Source organism: Parus major, chromosome 19 (assembly GCF_001522545.3).
Source record: "Parus major isolate Abel chromosome 19, Parus_major1.1, whole genome shotgun sequence".
NCBI classification, from domain to species: domain Eukaryota; kingdom Metazoa; phylum Chordata; class Aves; order Passeriformes; family Paridae; genus Parus; species Parus major.
In genome coordinates this window covers 7,135,978-7,156,782 of record NC_031787.1, presented here as the reverse complement: position 1 = coordinate 7,156,782, position 20,805 = coordinate 7,135,978, and the positions used below count along the sequence as shown (strand labels likewise).

Below are 20,805 nucleotides of genomic sequence, written 5' to 3'. Positions count from 1 at the left end.
GCCAGGGAACTTGCAGGTGACAGCATTTGACATCTATTAAAAAAAATAAAAATCCAACCCTAACTCCTTGACAGGTCAGAACTCTTTTACTCAGATTTAAGTGAGTGTTTGAGGTCCAGCTTCACAGAACCTGACCACACATTCTCCAGCCATGCAGAAGATTTCAGATTCAAGCTCAAAAGTCCCTTTCACGCTTTGAGCAGTGTCCTCTAGACCTGGCACTCTGGCATTGCACATGAGCTAGGCAGGGTTAAACACAATACAATCACATCCCTGAAGGGAGGGAAGGTTTGAAGATGTGGGAGTTTGATCTGGTAGAGCTGAAGTGACTTACTGAGACGTGGCATTTCCTTTTGCTATGGCTGCAGGCTTAACAAGTGCCAAATCATTTATCAAGCACTAAATTTCCTTGCTAATTTGGTAGAGGGGGCAGCTGCAGAGAGCTAAGCACTCTGCCTGGCAATAACTCACAGCACTACACTCAAAGGTTGTCGACAGAACAAATCAGAGCAGCAAGTCCGAGCAGATGGCAGGACCTCTTAGGGAGGTCTAGACAAAACCACCACATCAAAGGTGCTTGGATATTGCAAGACAGATTTACCTTAATCACCAGCAAACTGCCATCTGCTAGTGCCAGGTCTGAGGCACTGAGCCCAGGTGGGAGATGGGAGACTTTTTACATTCCTGTTATCAAAAGTGAGGTATGTCTTTGCAAAGATTTAGAAGACTGGCACAGGAGCTCTGAAGAAAGCCTGGAGAAGTTTCCTGATGCAGGTACAACCATCAGCAAGGTCTCTAAGTACACAAACTCCTTCTGCCAACATTTCAACTTTCATCTTAGCAAACCAAGTGTATGAACCACATCTGCTTCAAGGCTCAGGAAGTTGACTCTGACGGTGACAATCTCTGTGTTTGGTTACACAAGAGCATCGCCCACCAAGACTGGCACTTCCTTGCCCAGCTGGTAAAGCCAACAGTGAATTTCTTGGCTGAGCAGGACTCCTGAGCAGAGATCATTCCCTGGAATATAGGTTGTTTTCCTGCCCAAACAGGCTGAAGTTCAGATGAGTGAGGCAGGCATGTTTATAAAGCTAAGCAAAGCAAACAGAGATGAAGATTAGTGTTAGGAAACATGATGGCAAATATTTCTTTGAAGGCTTTTATTCTGAAAATTTCAATACTATGCCATGTACAAACTCAGGAGTTGAACTACAACTAAATGAATACAGGGGCTTTTGGCAGATTTTCTACCTCTTCTTCTCTTTACTACAAAGGGAAAAACCTCCAAATATTTAATGTTACACTCAGTCCGCTACATTTCATTGATTCATAAACAAAAAAAAAAACAAAAAAAAAAAGGAATTTAAGACATTGCTACATTTTACTACAAGCCCCACTTCCTTGGCTTTCAAGAAGATATGAAAGCAGAACTTGCTAATTGTGCTTGGGCAACTGATTTACAGTTCGAGTTATTTTACACCACCATTTGCTGGAAAGATCAGTTACACCAGACTCCTGTTAGGAATAAAGTGTTCTGTGAAATAACTGCTCCAGCAGAGTGGAACCATGAAACAGATTGTCAGGGACAGCAGCAAGTCTTGTGCTCAGCTGAGATGTTGCCTCAAAGGACTCATCTCACCCAAGATCAGATACTTCAGTCACTTGCAGGCTCTGCTGAACCATGGAATGCTGTGATGGCATTTATCTGAGCAGCACCGAGATGTGAGTCATTGTAATGTAGTAAGGCAATGTCTGATTACCAGAATTATTTTTTCACTGGAAGATAATTTAAGTGCATTCTTGGTAACTTAGCCAGAGAAGTTGTCACATGTATGGGACATCAAACTGAATGGTAAAACTGCTGACAGGAATCTCTTTGTTGACCCCTTCCTGTAATGTTCCCTTTCTTGTGACAGTCTGCTTAGCTGTCAGATAATTTCTCCTTGCCTACGAGGAAGGGCACGGAAATGCTGAGTACACATTTCACCTCGACTCACACTCAACAGGATATAACCACTGCTCTTGTGGCCACAAGCAGCTGCTCAGCCCCTGCCCAGAGACTCCTTATCTACATGCTGCTAGAAATCACATAGCTGGAGAACGCCATTAAACTGGAAAATTCCCATTTATTTTTAAGAAGCACGTCAGTGTGCAGTGAGTCATATTAGCTCTATCCCAGGCCGTGCTTTCCTAGGCTTTGATTGACCAAGGCAGACACCAGGCAACACTTCAGCTGCTCTTTTAATTGCATACATGAAAATTCAGAGAAGCAAACTTAAGTAACACAAAACCATTTGTGTTTGTGATGCTCTCTTAGTTATTGCCTGCAGTTCTGAGAGTCCCACAGCTGGTCCATGGCAAAGTACTTCATATTTACCAGTGCAAGGTAAGAGTTCCAGTTTGTGACAGGCTAGGAAGTCGTGTTTTCAACAGATAAGGGACCTCTCCAACATTCAAGAGCTCTTGTATTTCTATATCCTTCCTATTTTCTGCCTCACCCTCAGCAGAGCGAGGCACCACCCGCTCTCACCAGCCCCAGACATGCTGTGGGACTGCTTCAATTCCACCACTGAATCCCATTCCTTATCTTTGGCTGAGGCTCCAATCCCAGCAGGAAGCACTAAATCAGCATGGCCACCAAGGCAGGCAGGCCCTGCACCTCCCTGCCTGCTGTGAGGGACATGCCCAGAACAGCTCATAAACTGCTTAACTAATTGCCCCTATCCAATTAGTTCACACACAATCTCTCTTTCCACAAGACATTGCCATTCTCTGTTACGTATTCTCCCTCTGTAGGAACACTCTCAACTTGCTGGCTTTAGGAATTTGGATTCACTAAGAAGCAGAGAGCAAGAATCCCACCAAAACAGCATTAGACACAACAACAGTCCTTTAATTCCTGCCTTGTATTATTAACAGAGGATGTAACTGCTTCAAACTAATGCTGTTACAGCAGAGATTTAGCATTTTAGGCTGTATTAAACTTACTGTCATCATAATACATGGAAGAATTTAGCTGTTTCTCATTTTTAGAGCCAAGTTATTGAATTTATATGTTTTATCCTATGATGCCTTAGCAGTCCTGTTTTATTCTCTGGCACAGCTGGGATTCCAAGAGCCATCCAAGCACCACCACACCAGAACAGCACAGCTGCCATTCAGGTTTGCTCTGTCAATGAACAATAGATACAAACCCCCTTCTCCTAGTGTTAAAAAAGCAGTTCTGTCTTGGTATGAAGTGCACAGCCCAAGCTGGCAGTTTTCTCTACACTGACTTACAAAAATATTTAGATTCAGAAGAGTATTTATTAATGCCTTAGCTCAGTACAGCAGTGGACCTGGTCCAAGTTCAATGTTGATTTCAGGATAGTGTGGTTAAATTAACTGGTAATCACAGTTCATCACCTGCTAATTAGTCTGGTTCCTTCTCACTCATCAAGAACTTGTCATCTTAAAAAAGCTCCACTGACCCACCACAGTAAGCAGCTGTTTTACTTACACCCTCAAACACACAGAGGCACATTTTAGGAATCCCTGAAGCCTGGACAGGAGCAGCCAGGTTTGCAATCATCCCACACACTGAACTCTGATCTCCTGCTGCATACACAGTGGATTGTTTCCTCATAGCCACTTTGGAAAAAAACAAGAAGTAGCTATATAAAGTTTTACAACAAGAGTTTTGATAGCACAGGAATCAGGTTCCTCCCTGAAAATTCCCAAGGAAAGTTCCTGCACCTGTTGTTGATGTTCTTTGGTGGCAAGGCGAGGATGTACAACAGACACCACACAGATAGCAGCCTGCACACCTGGGGCTGCTGAGATTGCAGAGCATGTGATGGGAGTGGGACAAACAAACCCTGAAACCTGACAACACTTTTTGTTTCACACTCCCCAGAAAGCTCCCTCCTCCCTAGCAAGTTAACTGCTTGTCCAAAGTACACCTTTAGCTCCTATTTGGGGTACAAAGCACGGTGCCCCCAAGAGATGAGGCATTCAGGAACAAGGTTTCTGGAGTTTTTACCTTTTCATTCCCAAATCACACAGCCAAGCTGCCAACAGCAACAGGTAATGGACTGGCTTGAAGCTCAACATCAGGACAAGCTTTGTACTTGACCACTTCTTAACCTCTAATAATGAATCTGTGGAGAAGTAGGATCACACTGTGTGTATTGATTGATTTCAATAACAGCCTGCAAGAACTTTCTCATTCAAATCCATCACCTGCTTTTGATGGCTAAGGCTCCAGTTGGGTACCTCATCTTTCATTAAGCATCCCTGCAAACTCACAAGTGTTGCACAACACCTGTACAACAAGTTTCCTAGATAATGTGGGTCAGGAACAGTTCAAGAAATTGTATTATTGAGTCCATGAGGATTTCCTAGGAGCAGCCTGGATAGCAAAAACACTGCAATATCAGTGTTTCTGCTCTCAAAACTTACATCAGGAACGTCAGCAGAAAAGCAATTAACTCCTAGAATCTGAATTCTCCTGAAATTCTTTCAATGAAGTGAAAGGAGGAAGTTCAGCAGCTTTACAGGCAAGAGCCACGTGCACCCAGGCTCAGAGGGGTGCACACCCATCTGAGAAAGAATCAGCTCCTGTGTGCAGCTGTAAAAGATACTGGTTCAGCCAGTGCTCCACACTGAATATGTACAGGCAGAGAAAATGCAAATTCAACCCCGAATAAACAGATAAATCAGTCTGGAGGCAGAACACTCCTGTTCCACCCTAGTGCTGGCCTGAAAGCTCCCAGCACTTCTGGCGTGAAGCAGATGAGTTTCATTATGTAACAGTACTCATGTCATTAGAGACCTGGCAGTGGGTCACATGCAAGGTTTGGGGCTTAAATAATGCATCAGAGGTGCGTTGCCACAATACTTGACTGAGAGTTGGGCTGCCCAGAGGGATGAGTTTCACCTGAGTGCACAGAACCTCCTCAGGACCTTGTTCTGGGCTTTGCCACCACCAGGACAAGGATGGATGGCTTGGAGGTGAAGTTCTGGCCAATTCCTGAGATTCTCCTGTCCGTGCTGCTCATTACAGAGATGCCTGAACTACGAATTCTGGCCTGCCTTTAAACTGATATTGGAGTAAAATTATTCAGTGCTCAGCCACACACCTAAACAACCACCAAAGCAGCATTTATTTAGACACTATGGACAGCTGTAACCTTCAAGTAAGTATTCTGCAATGGTTCTTTTAACAATGTGCCTAGAAATGAATTGCTTTCCATTTGAGTTAGGGAAAAAAGTCACTGTGAATCATGCAAATCCATCATTACAAGAGTGCCCACCACAGCCCCAGTTAGCTGAACACAAACAAAATGCAGATACTGGCACCACAGGACAGGAGGCCACTAAAAGACCTTGGCGAGGTGTGCCAATGTAGCTTTCATTAGACAAATTCTCCTCAAAAAACTCCCCTCAGCACTGAAACCGAGCTTAATAACAGCGTGGCTCGTAGCATTTCGCCCTTCAGACCTGTCAGATAGGAAGTGCTCATTGCACAACTGGATCACCACTTCCAGACCCTCCCTGTGCTCCAGCTTCACCCACGGCGAGGGAGGCACACTCTGCTCCGGGAAGGTAACCCCGCATTCCCGCAGCACAGCCCATTCGGGATGTGCTACCAGCGCCTCCAGGAAGTCACCTTACAGAAATTAAAGGCCATCGCTCGGAAATAAACTATTAGCATGTGGTTCTGGTGCAGTGAGAGCCAGAGCTGGGGTTGGGGAGAGGCCAGCAGACACCAGAGCTGGCACCTGGGCACCTGCACTGCCACAGCTGCACTGCAGGGAGCCGCAGCAGCTCCCACATTTCACTGCAATACGTGCTTTTTCTTCCAGAAGATGACATTACAACCGGAAACACCGGCAAAACGGTTTAGCCTTTCCTTAGAACTACCGAGGCTTTAACACCATTCGAATAAATAAAACTGAGCAGCACACGCAACACAGCTCGGCCAGCAGCCCTGCTCACCCCCCCGTGCCTTGCAGACCCCGCGCTGGGCCGGGATTTCCCCCTGGCGCTGCCCCGGCAGAACCCGCGCCCCGCCGGCCCGGCCCGCACGGGCACCGCGCCAGCCTCGCCCGCCCCGCCGGGGCACGGCCCGCGGGGCACCGCCAAGGGCGGGATGCCCGGCCCGGCCCCTCCCGGGAGATGCCCTTCGGGAAGCGCTCCCCGAGCCGGACACCGGCAGGGCGAACACCCCGCCGAGCGCGCCCGGCCGCCGCACGGCCCTCACGGAGGCACCGCGGGGCAGGCCCGGCGCGTCTCCCCCGGCACCGTCCCCGGGAAGCTCCCCCGGCGGAGCGAGGCAGCGGCCCGCCCGCCCCCGCGCCCACCTGGAGATGCTCCTGGAAGCGGATGGGCAGGATCTGGGCCATGACGGCGGCGGGGCGCTCCGGGCCGGGCCGGGCTCAGCGGTGCGGGCGGAGCGGGGCCGCGATGGCGGAGCGGGGCCGTGCGGAAGCTGCCCCCGCCGGCGGAAGGATACCGCCGCGGAAGGATACCCGCACCTGCTGCCGGCGACCGCCCGCGCGGAGGGATCCCGGCGAGCGGAACCAATGGGAGCGGTGGGTGTGATGCGCCGCCGGAAGGGACTATTTGGGGACGCATCACTCCCTGCCTCCCCTCCCCGGCCTTTTTTTTTGCCACATCATGCGACCGAGGGGCCGCGGCGTCACTTCCGCCCCGCGCGCGCGCGGTCACGTGGGGCGGGGCGGCGCGGCCGGGCAAGGTGACACCGGGGGGACACCGGGGGGACACCGGGGGGACACCGGGGGGACACCCCGGGGACATCGCGGGGACACCCCGGGAGCCCCTGGACCACCCCCCCCCGCCCCGGGCAGCCCCTGTCACCGGGATGGGAACTCCCCCCCTTGGTGACACTGAGGGGACAGGGATGTCCCCGTCACCAGGATGCGATGGATCCCACCCCCTCTCCTCCCGGGGTGTCCCTGACACCGGGACGTGATGGAGCCACACCCCCGGAGGTGACACCGAGGGGACAAGGGTGTTCCTGTCCCCGGGATCCGATGGATTCCCCTCCCCTGCTGTCCCTCACCCCCCGGGATGCTCCCCCGGACTCTTCCCAGGCCCCCTGTTAATGAGTACAGTAAAGTAACGAAGCTCCACACTTCCCTCAGTGTTTTATTAACTTACACTTTAACTCCAGCACGTAAAACAGGTAAAAACTTTAAAAACTTAACTCTTTTTCTGGGATGAATTCAGCACTCCAGGTGCTTTGCCCAGGGCTGTGTGTGTGCTTTCACACTTGGCATGGCTGAATTCTTATTTTGCAACTCAGTTACTTCCCCAGATAATTTTTGTCTTAAATTTCCCATCTCTAAACCTCTGAGAAGCCCTGGAACACAGTGGCAGGGAGAGAAAATCCCTCACTTCTTGCTATGAAGAAAGTGAAAAAAAATTAAAATAAATATATATATATAAAAATCAGCAAGCATTAGCATCTGCCAGGTGATTTATAGCCCCAAGGAACAGTGGGCATTCTGTGTACTCATTTCAGGCCCACTGGGTGGTGCAGATGGCATTTGACTCATGAGGGGCTGTGACAGTGCAAATATAAATCCAATTAAACAGCAAAATTCAGAGCAGAGGATGAGTCAGGCCCAAGTGCTGCTGCTCCAAAGCAGAGCCTGAAAGAACAAAACCCTTTCCCATCAATCACAGGTAGAGGAACAATTAATTACCAGACCCAGCACTTTCTTTATGAGCAATAATATTGTAATATTCAAAAAAATCCTTAGGTTTTGGAGGCTTTGGGATCCTGGGCAGTGCTGAAATGCTTGAGGTGAGGCAGAGGTGGAATGGTGAATGTTTTATTCAGGCTACACCACCACTTGAACCAGTGCCCAGGGTGACACAGAGCACACAGCTGAGGCAGGAAAAATCACAGCAAGTTCTTCCAATTTGGAAATTCTAACACAAACTCCTCACTTGAGCCCTGGAGCGTTTCAGGATTATTATGGTGATAAAACAGGACTTCTTGATTGAGAAGGGAACAATCTTTATGATGACAAAGCACCACAGCTCCTTGCTCTTTCAGATGCTCAAGGAAAAACACTTATTTCCTTGTGTTTTGTACCTGGTACAGCACAGGGCAGCAACAACACAGAATGCAGGTGGGAAATGTCCCTTTGGATTTAATCCTGCTGCTTCCACCATTAAAAGAGCCCTTCCTGCACATTTTCCTGAGCATGAAGACTGTATGACCACCAGCAGACAAAATAAAATGGGTAAAAAAACTTACAGTTCCACTCCTTACAAAAATAAACCCTGACTGACCTTTAAGAAAAATACAATTTATAACGGCATTGAGACCTCTTTAAGTGAAATAAATGCCAGAGAATTGGCACCACACTTGGCATCAGGGCTTCAGCCACAGCTGAGGCCACTAAATTGTTGCCACTGACCTGCAGCAACACAGCTCAGCTTGGGAAGCTTTCCCTGCAGGATGCAGCAGAGGGAAGGTTGTGTTTGTGATCTCTGGTACTCAGGCTGACCACAAAGCAGAGCTGCCCCCAGAGTTACCCCATTTCCTTCTCTGGGCTGCTCAAAGCCTGAGCTCTCTGCTGCTTCCTCTCCAGGTACCGAGCTCGGGCGTCCTGGATGGATTGGTCATCGTTCCTCCTCTCCATCTTCCTTGCAGAGCTGTCTGGGACTCTTTCTGGGGAGAGGAGAGAAAGAAATTCTCTGTGTCAAACCCCACTCCCTTCCCCAGCATTACAAATTCCCCTATTTTTGTTAAATACCAAAAAACACCCAACAAAATCTCTTTTTCTTTCTTTTTCCTCCAAGTTCCAGGCAGATATTTGAATGACTTCCAGACTGGACAGACTGCACCAGAGCAGGGAGAGGGAAAAAAATTCAAAATAAAATCATGCCTTAGCTCCCATGTCAATATTGGCAGCTGGGCTCATCTCATCCCCAAATCTTGCTTTTTATTGTAGCAGAGAATATGCAGCCCGTGTTCTACACACCCATTTCTTCTTTGAATTGCACATCCCAAACTCAGTTTATCTTAGTGTTTTTTCCTGTCCTGTCCTGCCTAAACCTATCTTTAAAAAATTTCCGGAGGCAGGAGGAAGGGAGAGGAAAACAAGCAGATAAGGGAGTGGGTAAAGTCAATATTGCAGATCAGCCACCATCAGAAATGCACATTCCCCCACAGCACTGAGACCTTGGGACTGCTTCTCACAGAAGGGAAGTAGAAAATATTTTTAGTCTAAAATAACAATAAAAAAATAAAAATCAAAGGCTCTGAGAGCCTAAAATCTGTGTGAGTGAAGCAGCTACTGCAGCCTGGTCCTGAGCACCACGTTCTGTGATAATAAGCTTTAATCAACATCCATTGTTAAAATATTTCTAATTATTATGTCTTGTCAGCTATTCAGCCATCTATATTCCTGAAGGTTCCAGAAATACAACATCTCTAAGGTAAATATTAAACCCCAATTAATTGGCAATTGCCTGATGAAGTGAAAATGTGAAGGGGGACACGGAGAACATTTCCTTCAGATAAACTGATGAGACTCTGCTGAATTATTTACAACCAAATGAAATTCATGTTTAAAATGGTGTGTTTATACAATAATGCAGGGCAGAAGTAGATGCTGGTTTGAGCACAAGTCTGCATTTTTTCCTTTCTTAAGGAAATGGAAGAGAATCTGTATTTACTGTACAATAAATCGCTGCCTGGGAAGGGTCAGCTCAGGAGTAGAGGCCCTTTGAACACTTGGCTGCTTTAGGAACCTGCTGACAGGAGAATCCCAAGAATGTCAAGCAGCCAGATCAATTAGCTTGTTCTAATTAAAACTGACTATTTAAACATATGGCATTAAATTATTGTCAGAATGAGACATTCACCAAAATGAGAGATTTTTTCCTCTGTGCCTATTGCTGGGTGAGGTTCATTGATTTCTTTTTCCTTCTGCCCCACAGCTCTTAGGACTTCTCCCAGGGCAGCATTATTTGGGCATCAATGGCTAAACACCCTTCACAAACTTAAATAACCAGCCTCAAAATGCTTTTATTCAACTCTGTTCAAGCTCTGCTCTAGGACACCAAAAAGGGGGGAGCAGCAGCAAGCAAACACCACAATTCACACTGCTGAGACAGAAAATAAGGACTGCAGAGCTGTGAGGAGAATAAAACAACCAGAACCACAAACAAATTAACACCTTCTAGCCCAGAACATGACAAACACAAAGGGGTCCAAACCAACAACAAAAACCACACAAACGGAGAGGGATGAGCCCTGTGCTTACCACACTGCCTTCTCAGCTCCTCCCTCTGCTTCCACTTGGTTATTTCCTCCTCAGTCACCTCTTCCCTGGCCACACTGCTCAGCTCGTAGGCGTCCAGCTGGTGCAGCCTGGGCAGCAGGTCCCTGACCCACTCGTAGCGCACGGGGCACACGGTGCGCACGTAGATCTTGGAGGTGACGGCCACGTCGTGGAAGATGATCCACTCCAGCAGGGTCTCCTGGTTGTAGAGCTGAAAAATTCAAAGGTTGTCTCACAGCTGGTTTGGTTTTCAGAGCCCCACATCCAGCAGGATGTCTGTGAGTCAGATGAGAGGGGGTGTTATCCTGAATTTTCAGATTTGAAATTGCCCGTGAGAAGCAAAGAGAAGAGAGAAAGTCCAGCCTGTGTCACCCTCACCTCATAAACCAAACCTCTACCAGGTCTGCAGAAGTGAGGCTCTTCCCCACTCTCAAAATGAACACTGCAGCAGAGCACAAAGCAAGCACCAGGCAGAGTTTAGGGACCTGCCCCTTATTCCTTTTAGAGATGGTTTTCTGCTTTAGCAGGAGGCTTTGGGAACTCACTGTGGATGAAGGGTGGATGTAGACTATGCTGCCATGTCCATCCATGGTGCAGAATGTCCTGGCTGCAGATCTGAGCAAAATAAACAGAAAAAAAACAACAAAACAAAACACACACTGCTGCGATTAGACAGCAACACTGAACTAAACAAATCAGCAGCAGCATAGTAAAAGGTTCTCAAATATCTATCTAGAGGACGCTGCTTCCCATTTAAAAAGTGAAATACAGGATATGGGATTTACCACAGCAGCACTGCAGGTGTAACACCACAATAACAACAGGTTTGGGAGTGAAGCCTTTGAAAACTGTGACAACTGGAGATTTCCAAGCCCTTTAGCTGAGTACCTGGAACCACTCATCAACTGGTGAGTTCATTTCATAGAAAATGACATTCCTGGGAAGCTGCTGACACCCTTGGAATAGTGATGACAGCCAAAAGCAGAGGTTCCAGCCCTTGCAGAAACATCTCCTTCACCTGCAGTTACTACTTTGCTACTTCTGCCAACATACAGCCACACTTCTAAGTAACTTGCAGCACTTCTTTTCCATTCAGTTCTCCAAACTTCACTCCTTACCTCCTAGCAACATTGATGAAGTACCCTGCACACAGGCATCTTCTCAGTATTTCAGTTTTGGAGCCTTCAAATGTCTCTTTAGGGAAATCTGGCAGCTGGGAAAAGAAAAAGCAACATGAATCAAGATCTTTCCTCAAGAAAAAGCAGTTAAACCTCTTTCTTCACATGGATTTTAAACTCTGGGTTTCTCTCTGTACAGAAACCATGAGGAAAGGAGAAAAACTCTCTTTCTTGTCCATTACCAGCACTGTACCTGAGTTACACAAGCAAGGGTGCTCTACAAAAATATTTCTGAAGTGGTTTAGTTTCTACTGGAGAAAGGCAGCAGCTGCCTGGCAAAGGCTCAGCATCCACTACAACTCTTAAGTCTAAGTTTATGCAGCTCAAACATATCCAGAAATTATATTTTATTTTTACCTGTTTCAGTTTAGTGGTTATTTCCCGCAGCTGCCTTTCCACACTAAAAGCAGATTTCACAGCTCTCCAATGGATCCAGTATTTCTGGCACCAGGCTGAGGGAGACTTGCTGAGAACAGAATTATTTGAATTATAAAGAAGCCCTTTGTAAGCTGCTTGCAAAGAAACTTGCCTCTATTTTATTGTTATGGTTGTACAAAGGCAACAACCTACACAGGCAGATACATTCCTGGCTTAAATAAAAAGTGTCTGGATGGAAATTACAGCTCACAAAAATCTGAAATTAGGGATGAGCACACAGATGTGTGTCTGCAGCACTTTGAAAACTGGAGTTACGATGTTACACTTACTGAAAGGGAGAATTTCATACCTTGCTTTGCACTGTTCAAAAATATTTAAGAGGGTTGCAAAGTCATTGCATCCTCCCACTTGTGAGGCAAGTTCCTGGTGTTGTAGCTCAGCCTCCTTTTGCTTCTGAGGATCACCTGAGAGGAATAAGTTAAATAAAACTGACTTTAAGTGAGATGTATCACTACCTTATTTTCTCTTTGTGTGTGTTTGGCAGCCTTGGCTCTCTATTTCTGTTATTTTTAGATTTGTCTCAGCTTCTACAGCTGCATTTACAGTTCTTCCCCCTTCCACTATTGCTGAACAAGAGCTGTAGATGCTATTAAATCTATGATTAATCTCATCACAGCACCAGGGATGAAGAATTCCAGTCTCTTAGAAGGTATTTCTCACTCACAATCCATCCAGAGGCTGACATGGAAAGATAAAGAACAAACAAACAGCTCACAGGGATCAAGTGAGAGGAAAAACAAGACTGTTGAACCCACCCCACCACAGCACCCTCTAATCTACTGAGCTCAGCTTTGTCCTACTGCCACACTAATGGGAGATCTTAAAATAAAGAAAGATAAAAACCAGAGCATCTGGGAGCTTAGTGGGAATTCACCTTCACCAAATGCACCAGGAAAAAGCAACACTTCCAAAGTGTTATTCCAGGCTTTTAAACACCCAAAGGATTCCTCCTCCAGCACAACCTACTCCCCTTAGGAGAGGAAGGCAAAGGCCAGTGGAGCTGATGCTGTTGTAGGGGATGTCAGAAGCTTGTGGGTTCTAAAAGTTAAAGGGGTGAAGCAGGGAGGCCTCACCCCACACATCTGGCACTGGAAAAGGTGCCTGGAGGATGGGGATCTGTGTCTGCTTCCTCAGAGCTGCTGGAGGGTGACAGGGAAAAACCAAGGGCACAGAGGATGGGAAAGCAAAGGGACAGTTGTGGGATTGGGAAGGAGCCCAGGCTGGCAGCAGGGCCAGTGGCACAGCTCAGGGAGGACAGAGAGAACTGGAACAGAGCCAGGGAGGCACTGGGCAGGACAAAGGTCCCCCCACAAAGGCTGCAGATGTGTGCCACAGCTGGGGGTGGGCAGCAGGAGGGGAGAGGAGCAGGGAGAGACTCAAGTGTAGCACTAGTGAAAGACTGAGTTCAGCCCTAGTGGAACTGTGCTCTACTGAAACTATCCTGGAACCACAGCAAAATTACATTTTCATTTCAAAATTACATTTACATGAGGCAGTGCCAAGCCTCTCACAGAACCCTAATAATTTGATTAACCAGTTATTGAACAGAAAAGACAATCCAGAGGTGAAGCCCCATTTGCTAAAAGCAACCAGTCCCTGTCTGCACTCAGACCAACAACAACACATCTGCTGTGGTACATTTTGGTTTCCTGGTGGGGTTTTTTGCTTTTTTTCCCCTTTATTTTTGCCTCTTCCCTTCTGTCACAGGGATTTCACCTCGTGACCTCTCAGCTTAGGCATATGCTGCTTTCCAGCTCAACAGCCTTGGGACAAACTCAACCCAATCCCTGCTGCTCTGAGGCTCTGGAACAGCTGCTGCCCAATTCCTGGCACACAGAGTGCCCTGACTCCAAGACCATGGAAAGCTGGGAAAGCTTTTTTTTGGGAAGAAGGACCCCACCTGGACGGATGAAGACGTTTTCCACAGACAGCATGGCTGCAATGGGAAGCAGGAGATCCTCACAGTCCAGGGATGCAGCTTTTATCACAGCACAGGACAGGTTGGGAGGGAGGGGAAACTGCACCAGGAATTCTCCCAGTCTTGTCACATGGCCTCTCCTTATACCAGGGGAAAAAATATAAATATATATATATATATATGTAAATAGCAGTTTCAATGAAATGATGTTTAAATGTGAATTGGGTAAGAAGTGCTTCCCTCTGGGCTCTGAGTGCCCACACAGGTGCTGAGGACATGGAGAAGTGTAATTAGCAATAAAATTATCCACATTTCTCCAGCTTGCTTGTGTCTGCTCCACAGCAGGCACAGCCAGCTTTATTTATTTTTTTTTTATATTTACAAGAAGAATTCCTGGAAGCTCAGGATAAGATCTCACTTCCTGTCTTGAGCTCTTGGATGGATCTCCCTCCGAGCCTGAGCTCTGAGCCACAACAGTCTGGGCTGTGCCCCCAGGAGCTCCAGGGCTGAGGGAACTCTCCACGTGGAGAAACTGAATCTCCCCAGCCCCAAACTGTGCTCCATCCCTGTTTTTGTAGACAATTCAACAAACCCCAGTAAACTTCCTGCAAATTAAACAAGGACACACATTCTGCTGCTGGGGAAGGAGGGTAGGACTCCTTTAGTCCACACAAACCACCAGCCTAAGCCTTAGATTTGAAATTCCTCTAGTGACTATAACCCTTTGGTTTTTTACCTGTCAATAGCATTGCACTGGTAAAGTTCCTTCAGAGCTTCCAAAATATGTCTTTCTTCAGGGGGGTCCAAATAGGGAAATCTGTGGTTAAAAACAAAGTAGATTTGTTAGTTTTCATATTTAGAAAAATAATTTTTAAACCTCCCAATGCAGGTTTTCTGGCCAAAGTTAGATAATCATAATAATCATCTTCAGCATATAGCTGTGATACTGTACAGCTTCCAGCTGAGGAATTTCTGATGACAAATCCCAGCATGGAACACACTAAACTGCATTTTCTACACTTGTATGGTCTTAGAACTAAAAAATTCAAGAGTGAAATGAAATTTTTTGGGCCTAAAACACAATATTTTAAGGATTTTAAGTATTTAAAGGCATAACCCCCATATATATATAATCTAGATTAATAATAATAATAATAATAATAATAAATTAATATAGTAATCATTACATCTAATATATTAATGTATTTATATATAGCATATAATTATTATTATAATTATAATAATATATAACAATATAACTAATATATCAATAATATAATTGTATAATATATTATATAACTTATTTATATATTTTTCATATATATTATGTATTAATATTTATATTTTTTTCACATTTATTATTTATTAATATTTATAATATTTTATACTTTAGTAATTTCTAAATATTATATTCATTTTTATATCTTTAAGAATTATTTTATAATTGAATTATATATTATGTTAATATTAATTATATATTATAATTAAGTATTTTATTATACATCTTATTATATTAATAATTATAATTAAGAATCATTAATATGTCATTAATATATAATTAAATTATAAATAATTAATACGATATATGATATGATATATGATATGATATATGATATATGAGATATGATATATGAGATATGATATATGAGATATGATATATGAGATATGATATATGAGATATGATATGATATATGATATATGATATGATATATGATATGATATATGATATATTATATGATATATGATATGATATATTATATGATATAATATAATAATATCTATTAATATAATAATAATATCTATAATCCTTAATATTTTAAGGATTTTAAGCATTTAAAGGAACACCATGAATTTGGGAGAGATGGGAGTTTTGGCCAAGCCTCAAACTGGACTGGAGCTTGGGATCCAAGCTGGAATTAAGGTGGAGAAGAGCAGAAAAGCTGATTGAAGTGTCCCAATTGGCTGGGGACCTAATCCTGCCTCCTTCCCCTCGGAGAGGACAGGGATAATCCCCTTCCCTCCCTCTGCAGGGAGGTCACCTGATGACATCATGCACGGAAAGGCACTTCAAGGTGAGGATGACAGATGTCAGGCTGCTCCTCCTGATCTCTGGCACGGTGTGCTGGGGCATGCACTGCTCCCAGAACTCCCTGCTGAACAATCCAAAGCTTTTCCCGGCCGATGTCCGGCCAGCCCGGCCAGCTCGCTGCTTGGCTTCGCTCCTGCCCAAAAACAACCGACATGCAAAGCTCATCCCCTCTGCCACCACCCCAAAAAGCACAGGGATTTCTCTCTTTCTAGATGGAAGAGGTATCCCTGCACAGCAACTGAGAAATCCACCCGTGCAAGAAATAAAAGAGAATTTCTGTGCATGGAAGGGGTTTTTTTTTTAAGCTGCTGCATTCAGCCAGCACTGGTCACACCTCAGACAATGCCAATTCCTCCTTCAAAGGAATTCTCCTATCCCTCCTGTTCTCCTCCTTCCTAATTTAGCAAGTTGTATATCCTGAACTACTCTTTACTTGGCAGCAAATAAAGTGGTTTTAAATTATGGGGCTTTGAGGTTGCTGCCTATCTTTGATTAATTTTTTTAAAGAGCAACTAACACAGAACATTATTGCCAGAGCAGCCCCCAGAAACAGCAAGTGACATTTTTAACTCACTTTGAGATGGGAACCACCTCCAGGATGTCCAAACCAACTCGGGGATTATGATTCAACTGCTTCACAAAGCCACTGTCTACCACATATCTGAAAAAAACAATCCAGAAAGGTGAAAAATAGAGAGCTGGGCAGGTAACTGATGCATGGATTTAATCAAAAAGAACACATTTATTCTCTCTAGGCCCTGGTTATTTAGCAGATTTGATTTCAAATTGGGTTCAAAAACATTGGTCACCTCTAAGACTATAATAATATCAAGGGTTTTTTTACTATACACCCAAGAAAAAGGCAATAGTAGCAGAATAAATGTGTTTTTCCAAACCCAGATCTTTCTGAATTATTCCCTCTGTGACAGCTTTTTATGAGGGACAGAAATCAATACCTGACTCCTTCAATGGTCAGAGATGTTGCAGCAATGTTTGTGGAGACCACACATTTCCTGATGCCTCTGGGAGCTGGCAAAAATATCTGTTTCTGTTGATCTAAAATGACATAAAATGGCAATAAATAAATAAAAAAATAATAAAGTAAAATAATTTTAAAAATAAAATAAAATAAAATAATAAAAAAGTAAAATAAAATAAAATAAAATAAAATATAGTGAGGTCATCTGGACTTCCAGTTACTCAATATCCCCTTCCTAACTGAGGATCTTGAAGTCATATCCAGTGGATTTGGATTTTGACTGGAAGCTCCTGTGCAAGTAGAGAAGGCTGAAGTTTGATTTACTTTATAATGACCACAAAAAAACCCCACCCCAAATGCCACAATATTGTAACAAAGGGGTTAATTAACACCCTTTTCCCAACCCAAACAAAAAATTTGCTGAGGATAATGTTTATAACAACTCTTCCAGTTAAGATTTATGGGGTTAAGTGACATTTTGTGCTCTGACCTGTGGACATGGAGCCATACAAAGGCAGGATGAGGAGACCCTCCACAGCCCGGTCGTGGACCTCATAGCGGTAATCGATGGATTCTGCTTTCTTGAAAAGCAAATCACAAGCTCTTTCTATCTCATTTTGGCCTAAAAGACACATAAGAGCATTTAAGTGACCTAATTAGTTACAACTCTGCCTTCCTCGTTTGCAACATCTTTTAACAAGGTTGTTTTGTCGATATGCAGAGCTGCCAACATCTTTAAAATTAATGAGAGGGGGTTTAGGAGGTGACATCCAGCCTTTCACCAAGGATTTTCCTTAAAAGATATCTGAGGGCCTGGCACATGCATTGATGTAGGATTTTACAGCTAAAATAATTCTTCCTCCCTGAATTAACAACCAACTAAACCATGCAGACAGCACAGAGTCAACCTGGCTATTCCTAAAAGCTCTGAAAATACCATTTCCCAGGACTTTGTGCATCAACCTGCACCTTCCCCTTCTCACCCCTCTGGGAGAATACAGACAGGCTTTGGAAGCTTTTGTGCTTTGCTGGCAATGCCATGATTCACCTGGAGTATCCAGGAAAATTCTCACCTGTGAGGAAAACCAGGATGTCACCTTCTGGTTCATTCAAGTGAACATCCAAGGTGACCTTCACAGCCTGGAACAAACAAAATCAGTTGAAATTCAGTTTAGTTCTTTCTAGGACTCATCATCAAGTGATCCTCCCCTGCAGAGATGCTGAGAACACAACACAGCAGCTCACACTTGTGGCCTCCCCAAGATGAAAATCACCCCAAAAACACAGAGAAAACAAAGCAGGCCAGACCTCTGTGACATAGGCAGAGCTGCCCACATCCCTGGGGCTCAGCAGGTTGCAGAATATCTCCTTGACAGGGTAACTTCTTCCTGGGATGTGCAGCACTGGGCAGTGCCCAAAGAATTCCGAGAGCTTTTCCACCTCCAGGGTGGCTGACATCACCACCACCTTCATGTCTGTCCTCCTGCCTGCTGGCTTCTTCTGCAGGAACAGTTTCTTCAGCAAACCAAATAAAATATCCTAGCAGAAAAACAGGAACAGCTGATGTCAATACCCTGGTTTTGTTAGAAGTGCCTGACAAACTTGGAAATTTGATGATTTTATCTCGTTGATACAGTGAAAATCACATATTGCAGGCCTAAGCACTTTGAAGAAAACATGATTTTACCCTGGACATTTTGGTTTCTAGAGTTCAATTAATTTTTTACAAGCTATTCTCACAGCCTATAGACAGCACCAGTGTAACTCAAACTCCTTTGTTTTTTATTTTTATACTCTCTTGGTCAAGTCATTTGTGAGAAGTTACCTCAGACCCATTTTTCATCCCATTTTCCAGCCTGTCCTCTGACTGTGTGTGCACCTTTCTTTGGTTTTATTTCTTGCTATGACCTCAGCAGGTTTATTTTACTCTGTGGTGCTCTGAATTACAAACCTGCTGCTTCCACCATTTCAGCTCAGTTATTTGTAATACCTCAGATGCCTGAAGGCAAACTGGGATTCAGGAAAGCATTTTCCCTTTTCCCAGCTGGACTGGGAGATTGTTTGCTGGAGCAGGAGATTCTTTGACACACAACACAATCTCTTGAGGTCTCAGTGACTTCAATGTCCCTTTGTTTGCCACACAAGGGTCAGGGTGACCTCTGAAAACTTTTGGGACTCAGGTCTAGATGTCTCCATGGACCCAAAAGCCATAATCTCTTTGCACAGTCATACACACACCCTGAGAAACACTGGGCCTCAGGGCAACAGAGGTGTTTTGGCTTTTATTTCTGTATTTTACATTGGTTTATTTTTTAAATTCATATTCCAGAAAGTTTGTACTCTGGCTTTAAACTCCTGGAAGTTTTGGGAGAGTATTCAACAGCAAAGTTTTAACTGCATTTAAATGCAACAACTACAAAAACTCCACTATTAGAGGCCACATCTTATTTTAAACTTCTGCAGCATGGACTAAACAAAGCAGCAGCTCTGTGCTCTTGGGACAGCAAAAGGATACAGCACATCCATGGAAAGTCAGTCAAAATCCCTGGGGACTGTGCTGAAGTGAAAGGAAGGTATGAACAGAGCACAGAAAAGGAGAAACAGTGACCCAAAAACCAGATAAAAGGTGACACTCACGGTGCTGAGGCTCCGCTCGTGGGCTTCATCCAAAATGATGACACTGTACTTGCTGAGGAGGGGGTCTGTCAGGATCTGCCTCAGAAGGCACCCATCAGTCATGTACCTGATGGCAGTGTCCTGCAAGGTTTAATTAGACATTCAGCTGCCAGCCTGGGCTTTTATCTCAAAGCAAACACTTGTACACAGATCACATGTTTGTCCAGGACACCTCAGCTGCTCAGCAATGTTTCATCTGCGAGGTGCCCAAAAAACATCCTCAAATGAGTTACAGGACACAAACAGCTGGGACAGACATTTCCCAAAGCCCAGGGACCCCAGCACAGCCTTGGTGACCCTGCCACACCCCCAGGACAGTCCCCAGGGCCCCACCTCGGAGGTGCAGTCGTCGAAGCGGACCTGGTAGCCCACAAGAGCCCCCAGGTCACAGCCCATCTCCTCGGCCACCCTCTGTGCCACCGACACGGTGGCCACGCGCCGCGGCTGGGTCACACCGATGGCACCGTGCTTGGCCAGGCCTGTGGGGGATGCAGAAGGGGTTGGGTTGGAAGGGACATTAAACATCATCTCATTCCACCTCCCTCTTGGGACACCTTCCACTGTGCCAGGCTGCTCCAAGTCTTGTCCAGCCTTGGCCACTCCCAGGGATGGGGCATATTCTCTGGGCCACCTGTCCCAGGCCCTCTCCATCCCCGCAGGGAACAAATCCTTCCCAATATCCCATCCAACCTGCTCAATGGCAGTGGGAAGGCATTCCCAGTGTCCTGTCACTCCAGACTCCTTCAGGTACTGGGAGGGGCTCTAAGCTCACCCTTTGAGCCTTCTCCAGGCTGAACACCCCCAGTGACTGTGGGACGTACAGGGACACCGAGTTGTGCTGCTCCAGATCACTTTATAATACCTAACGATGTAATGTACACATGGCCACAGTTCGGTTTTTTTTATTTAAAAGGTTTAATCAAGCCACCTCTTCTCATGACAGCCCAGCCCGAAGCTGCGTCACCCTCGAGGAGACAGGGGGACTACAACGTGGGTTTATCGGTGCTTGTGTCCCACATCCGCAGCCCGCGGAGGGGGGGTTTCGTTACCTGCCTCGTAGAGGTACTTGGGCAGCTGCGTGCTTTTGCCGCTGCCCGTCTCGCCGGTGACGATGAGGAAGGGCCGCTCCCGCACGGCCTCCACCAGCTCTCGGCGGGAGCGGCGGATGGGCAGGGCGGGGTCGGCCATGGCGGCTCCCGGGGCTCACCTGGCTCACCGGC

General features: G+C 45.5%; 2 protein-coding genes across 7 annotated transcripts in view; both read right to left on the bottom strand.

The window, feature by feature from the left end:
• Window positions 1-6,475, bottom strand: part of CLTC (clathrin heavy chain) — a 30,105-nt gene extending 23,630 nt beyond the window's left edge. For 2 of the 4 annotated variants that reach the window (XM_015646680.3, XM_015646682.2), the window contains exon 1: window positions 6,345-6,475. In XM_015646680.3, coding sequence (XP_015502166.1) covers window positions 6,345-6,386 — 42 coding nt within the window. In that variant the 5' untranslated portion in view covers window positions 6,387-6,475. The remainder of the gene's footprint in view (window positions 1-6,344) is intronic. The other 2 variants (XM_015646681.1, XM_015646683.1) reach the window with 1 other exon arrangement.
• Window positions 6,476-7,132: 657 nt separating this feature from the next.
• Window positions 7,133-20,799, bottom strand: DHX40 (DEAH-box helicase 40). Of its 3 annotated transcripts, none has more exons than XM_015646685.1 (17): window positions 20,635-20,799; window positions 19,919-20,064; window positions 19,547-19,666; window positions 18,218-18,448; window positions 17,983-18,049; window positions 17,400-17,531; window positions 16,887-16,986; window positions 16,505-16,591; window positions 15,881-16,063; window positions 14,578-14,658; window positions 13,824-13,981; window positions 12,213-12,327; window positions 11,843-11,951; window positions 11,426-11,520; window positions 10,853-10,922; window positions 10,290-10,518; window positions 7,133-8,689 (listed from the first exon to the last, which is right to left on the bottom strand). In XM_015646685.1, the coding sequence occupies exons 1-17, from the start codon at window positions 20,771-20,773 to the stop codon at window positions 8,550-8,552; spliced, it is 2,202 nt and encodes a 733-aa protein (XP_015502171.1). In that variant the 5' UTR covers window positions 20,774-20,799; the 3' UTR covers window positions 7,133-8,549. The 3 variants fall into 3 exon arrangements, with proteins under 3 accessions (XP_015502171.1, XP_033374816.1, XP_015502170.1); XM_033518925.1 differs by having other exon boundaries at window positions 20,639-20,799; XM_015646684.3 differs by lacking the exon at window positions 7,133-8,689 and having other exon boundaries at window positions 9,459-10,518.
• Window positions 20,800-20,805: the final 6 nt, after the last annotated feature.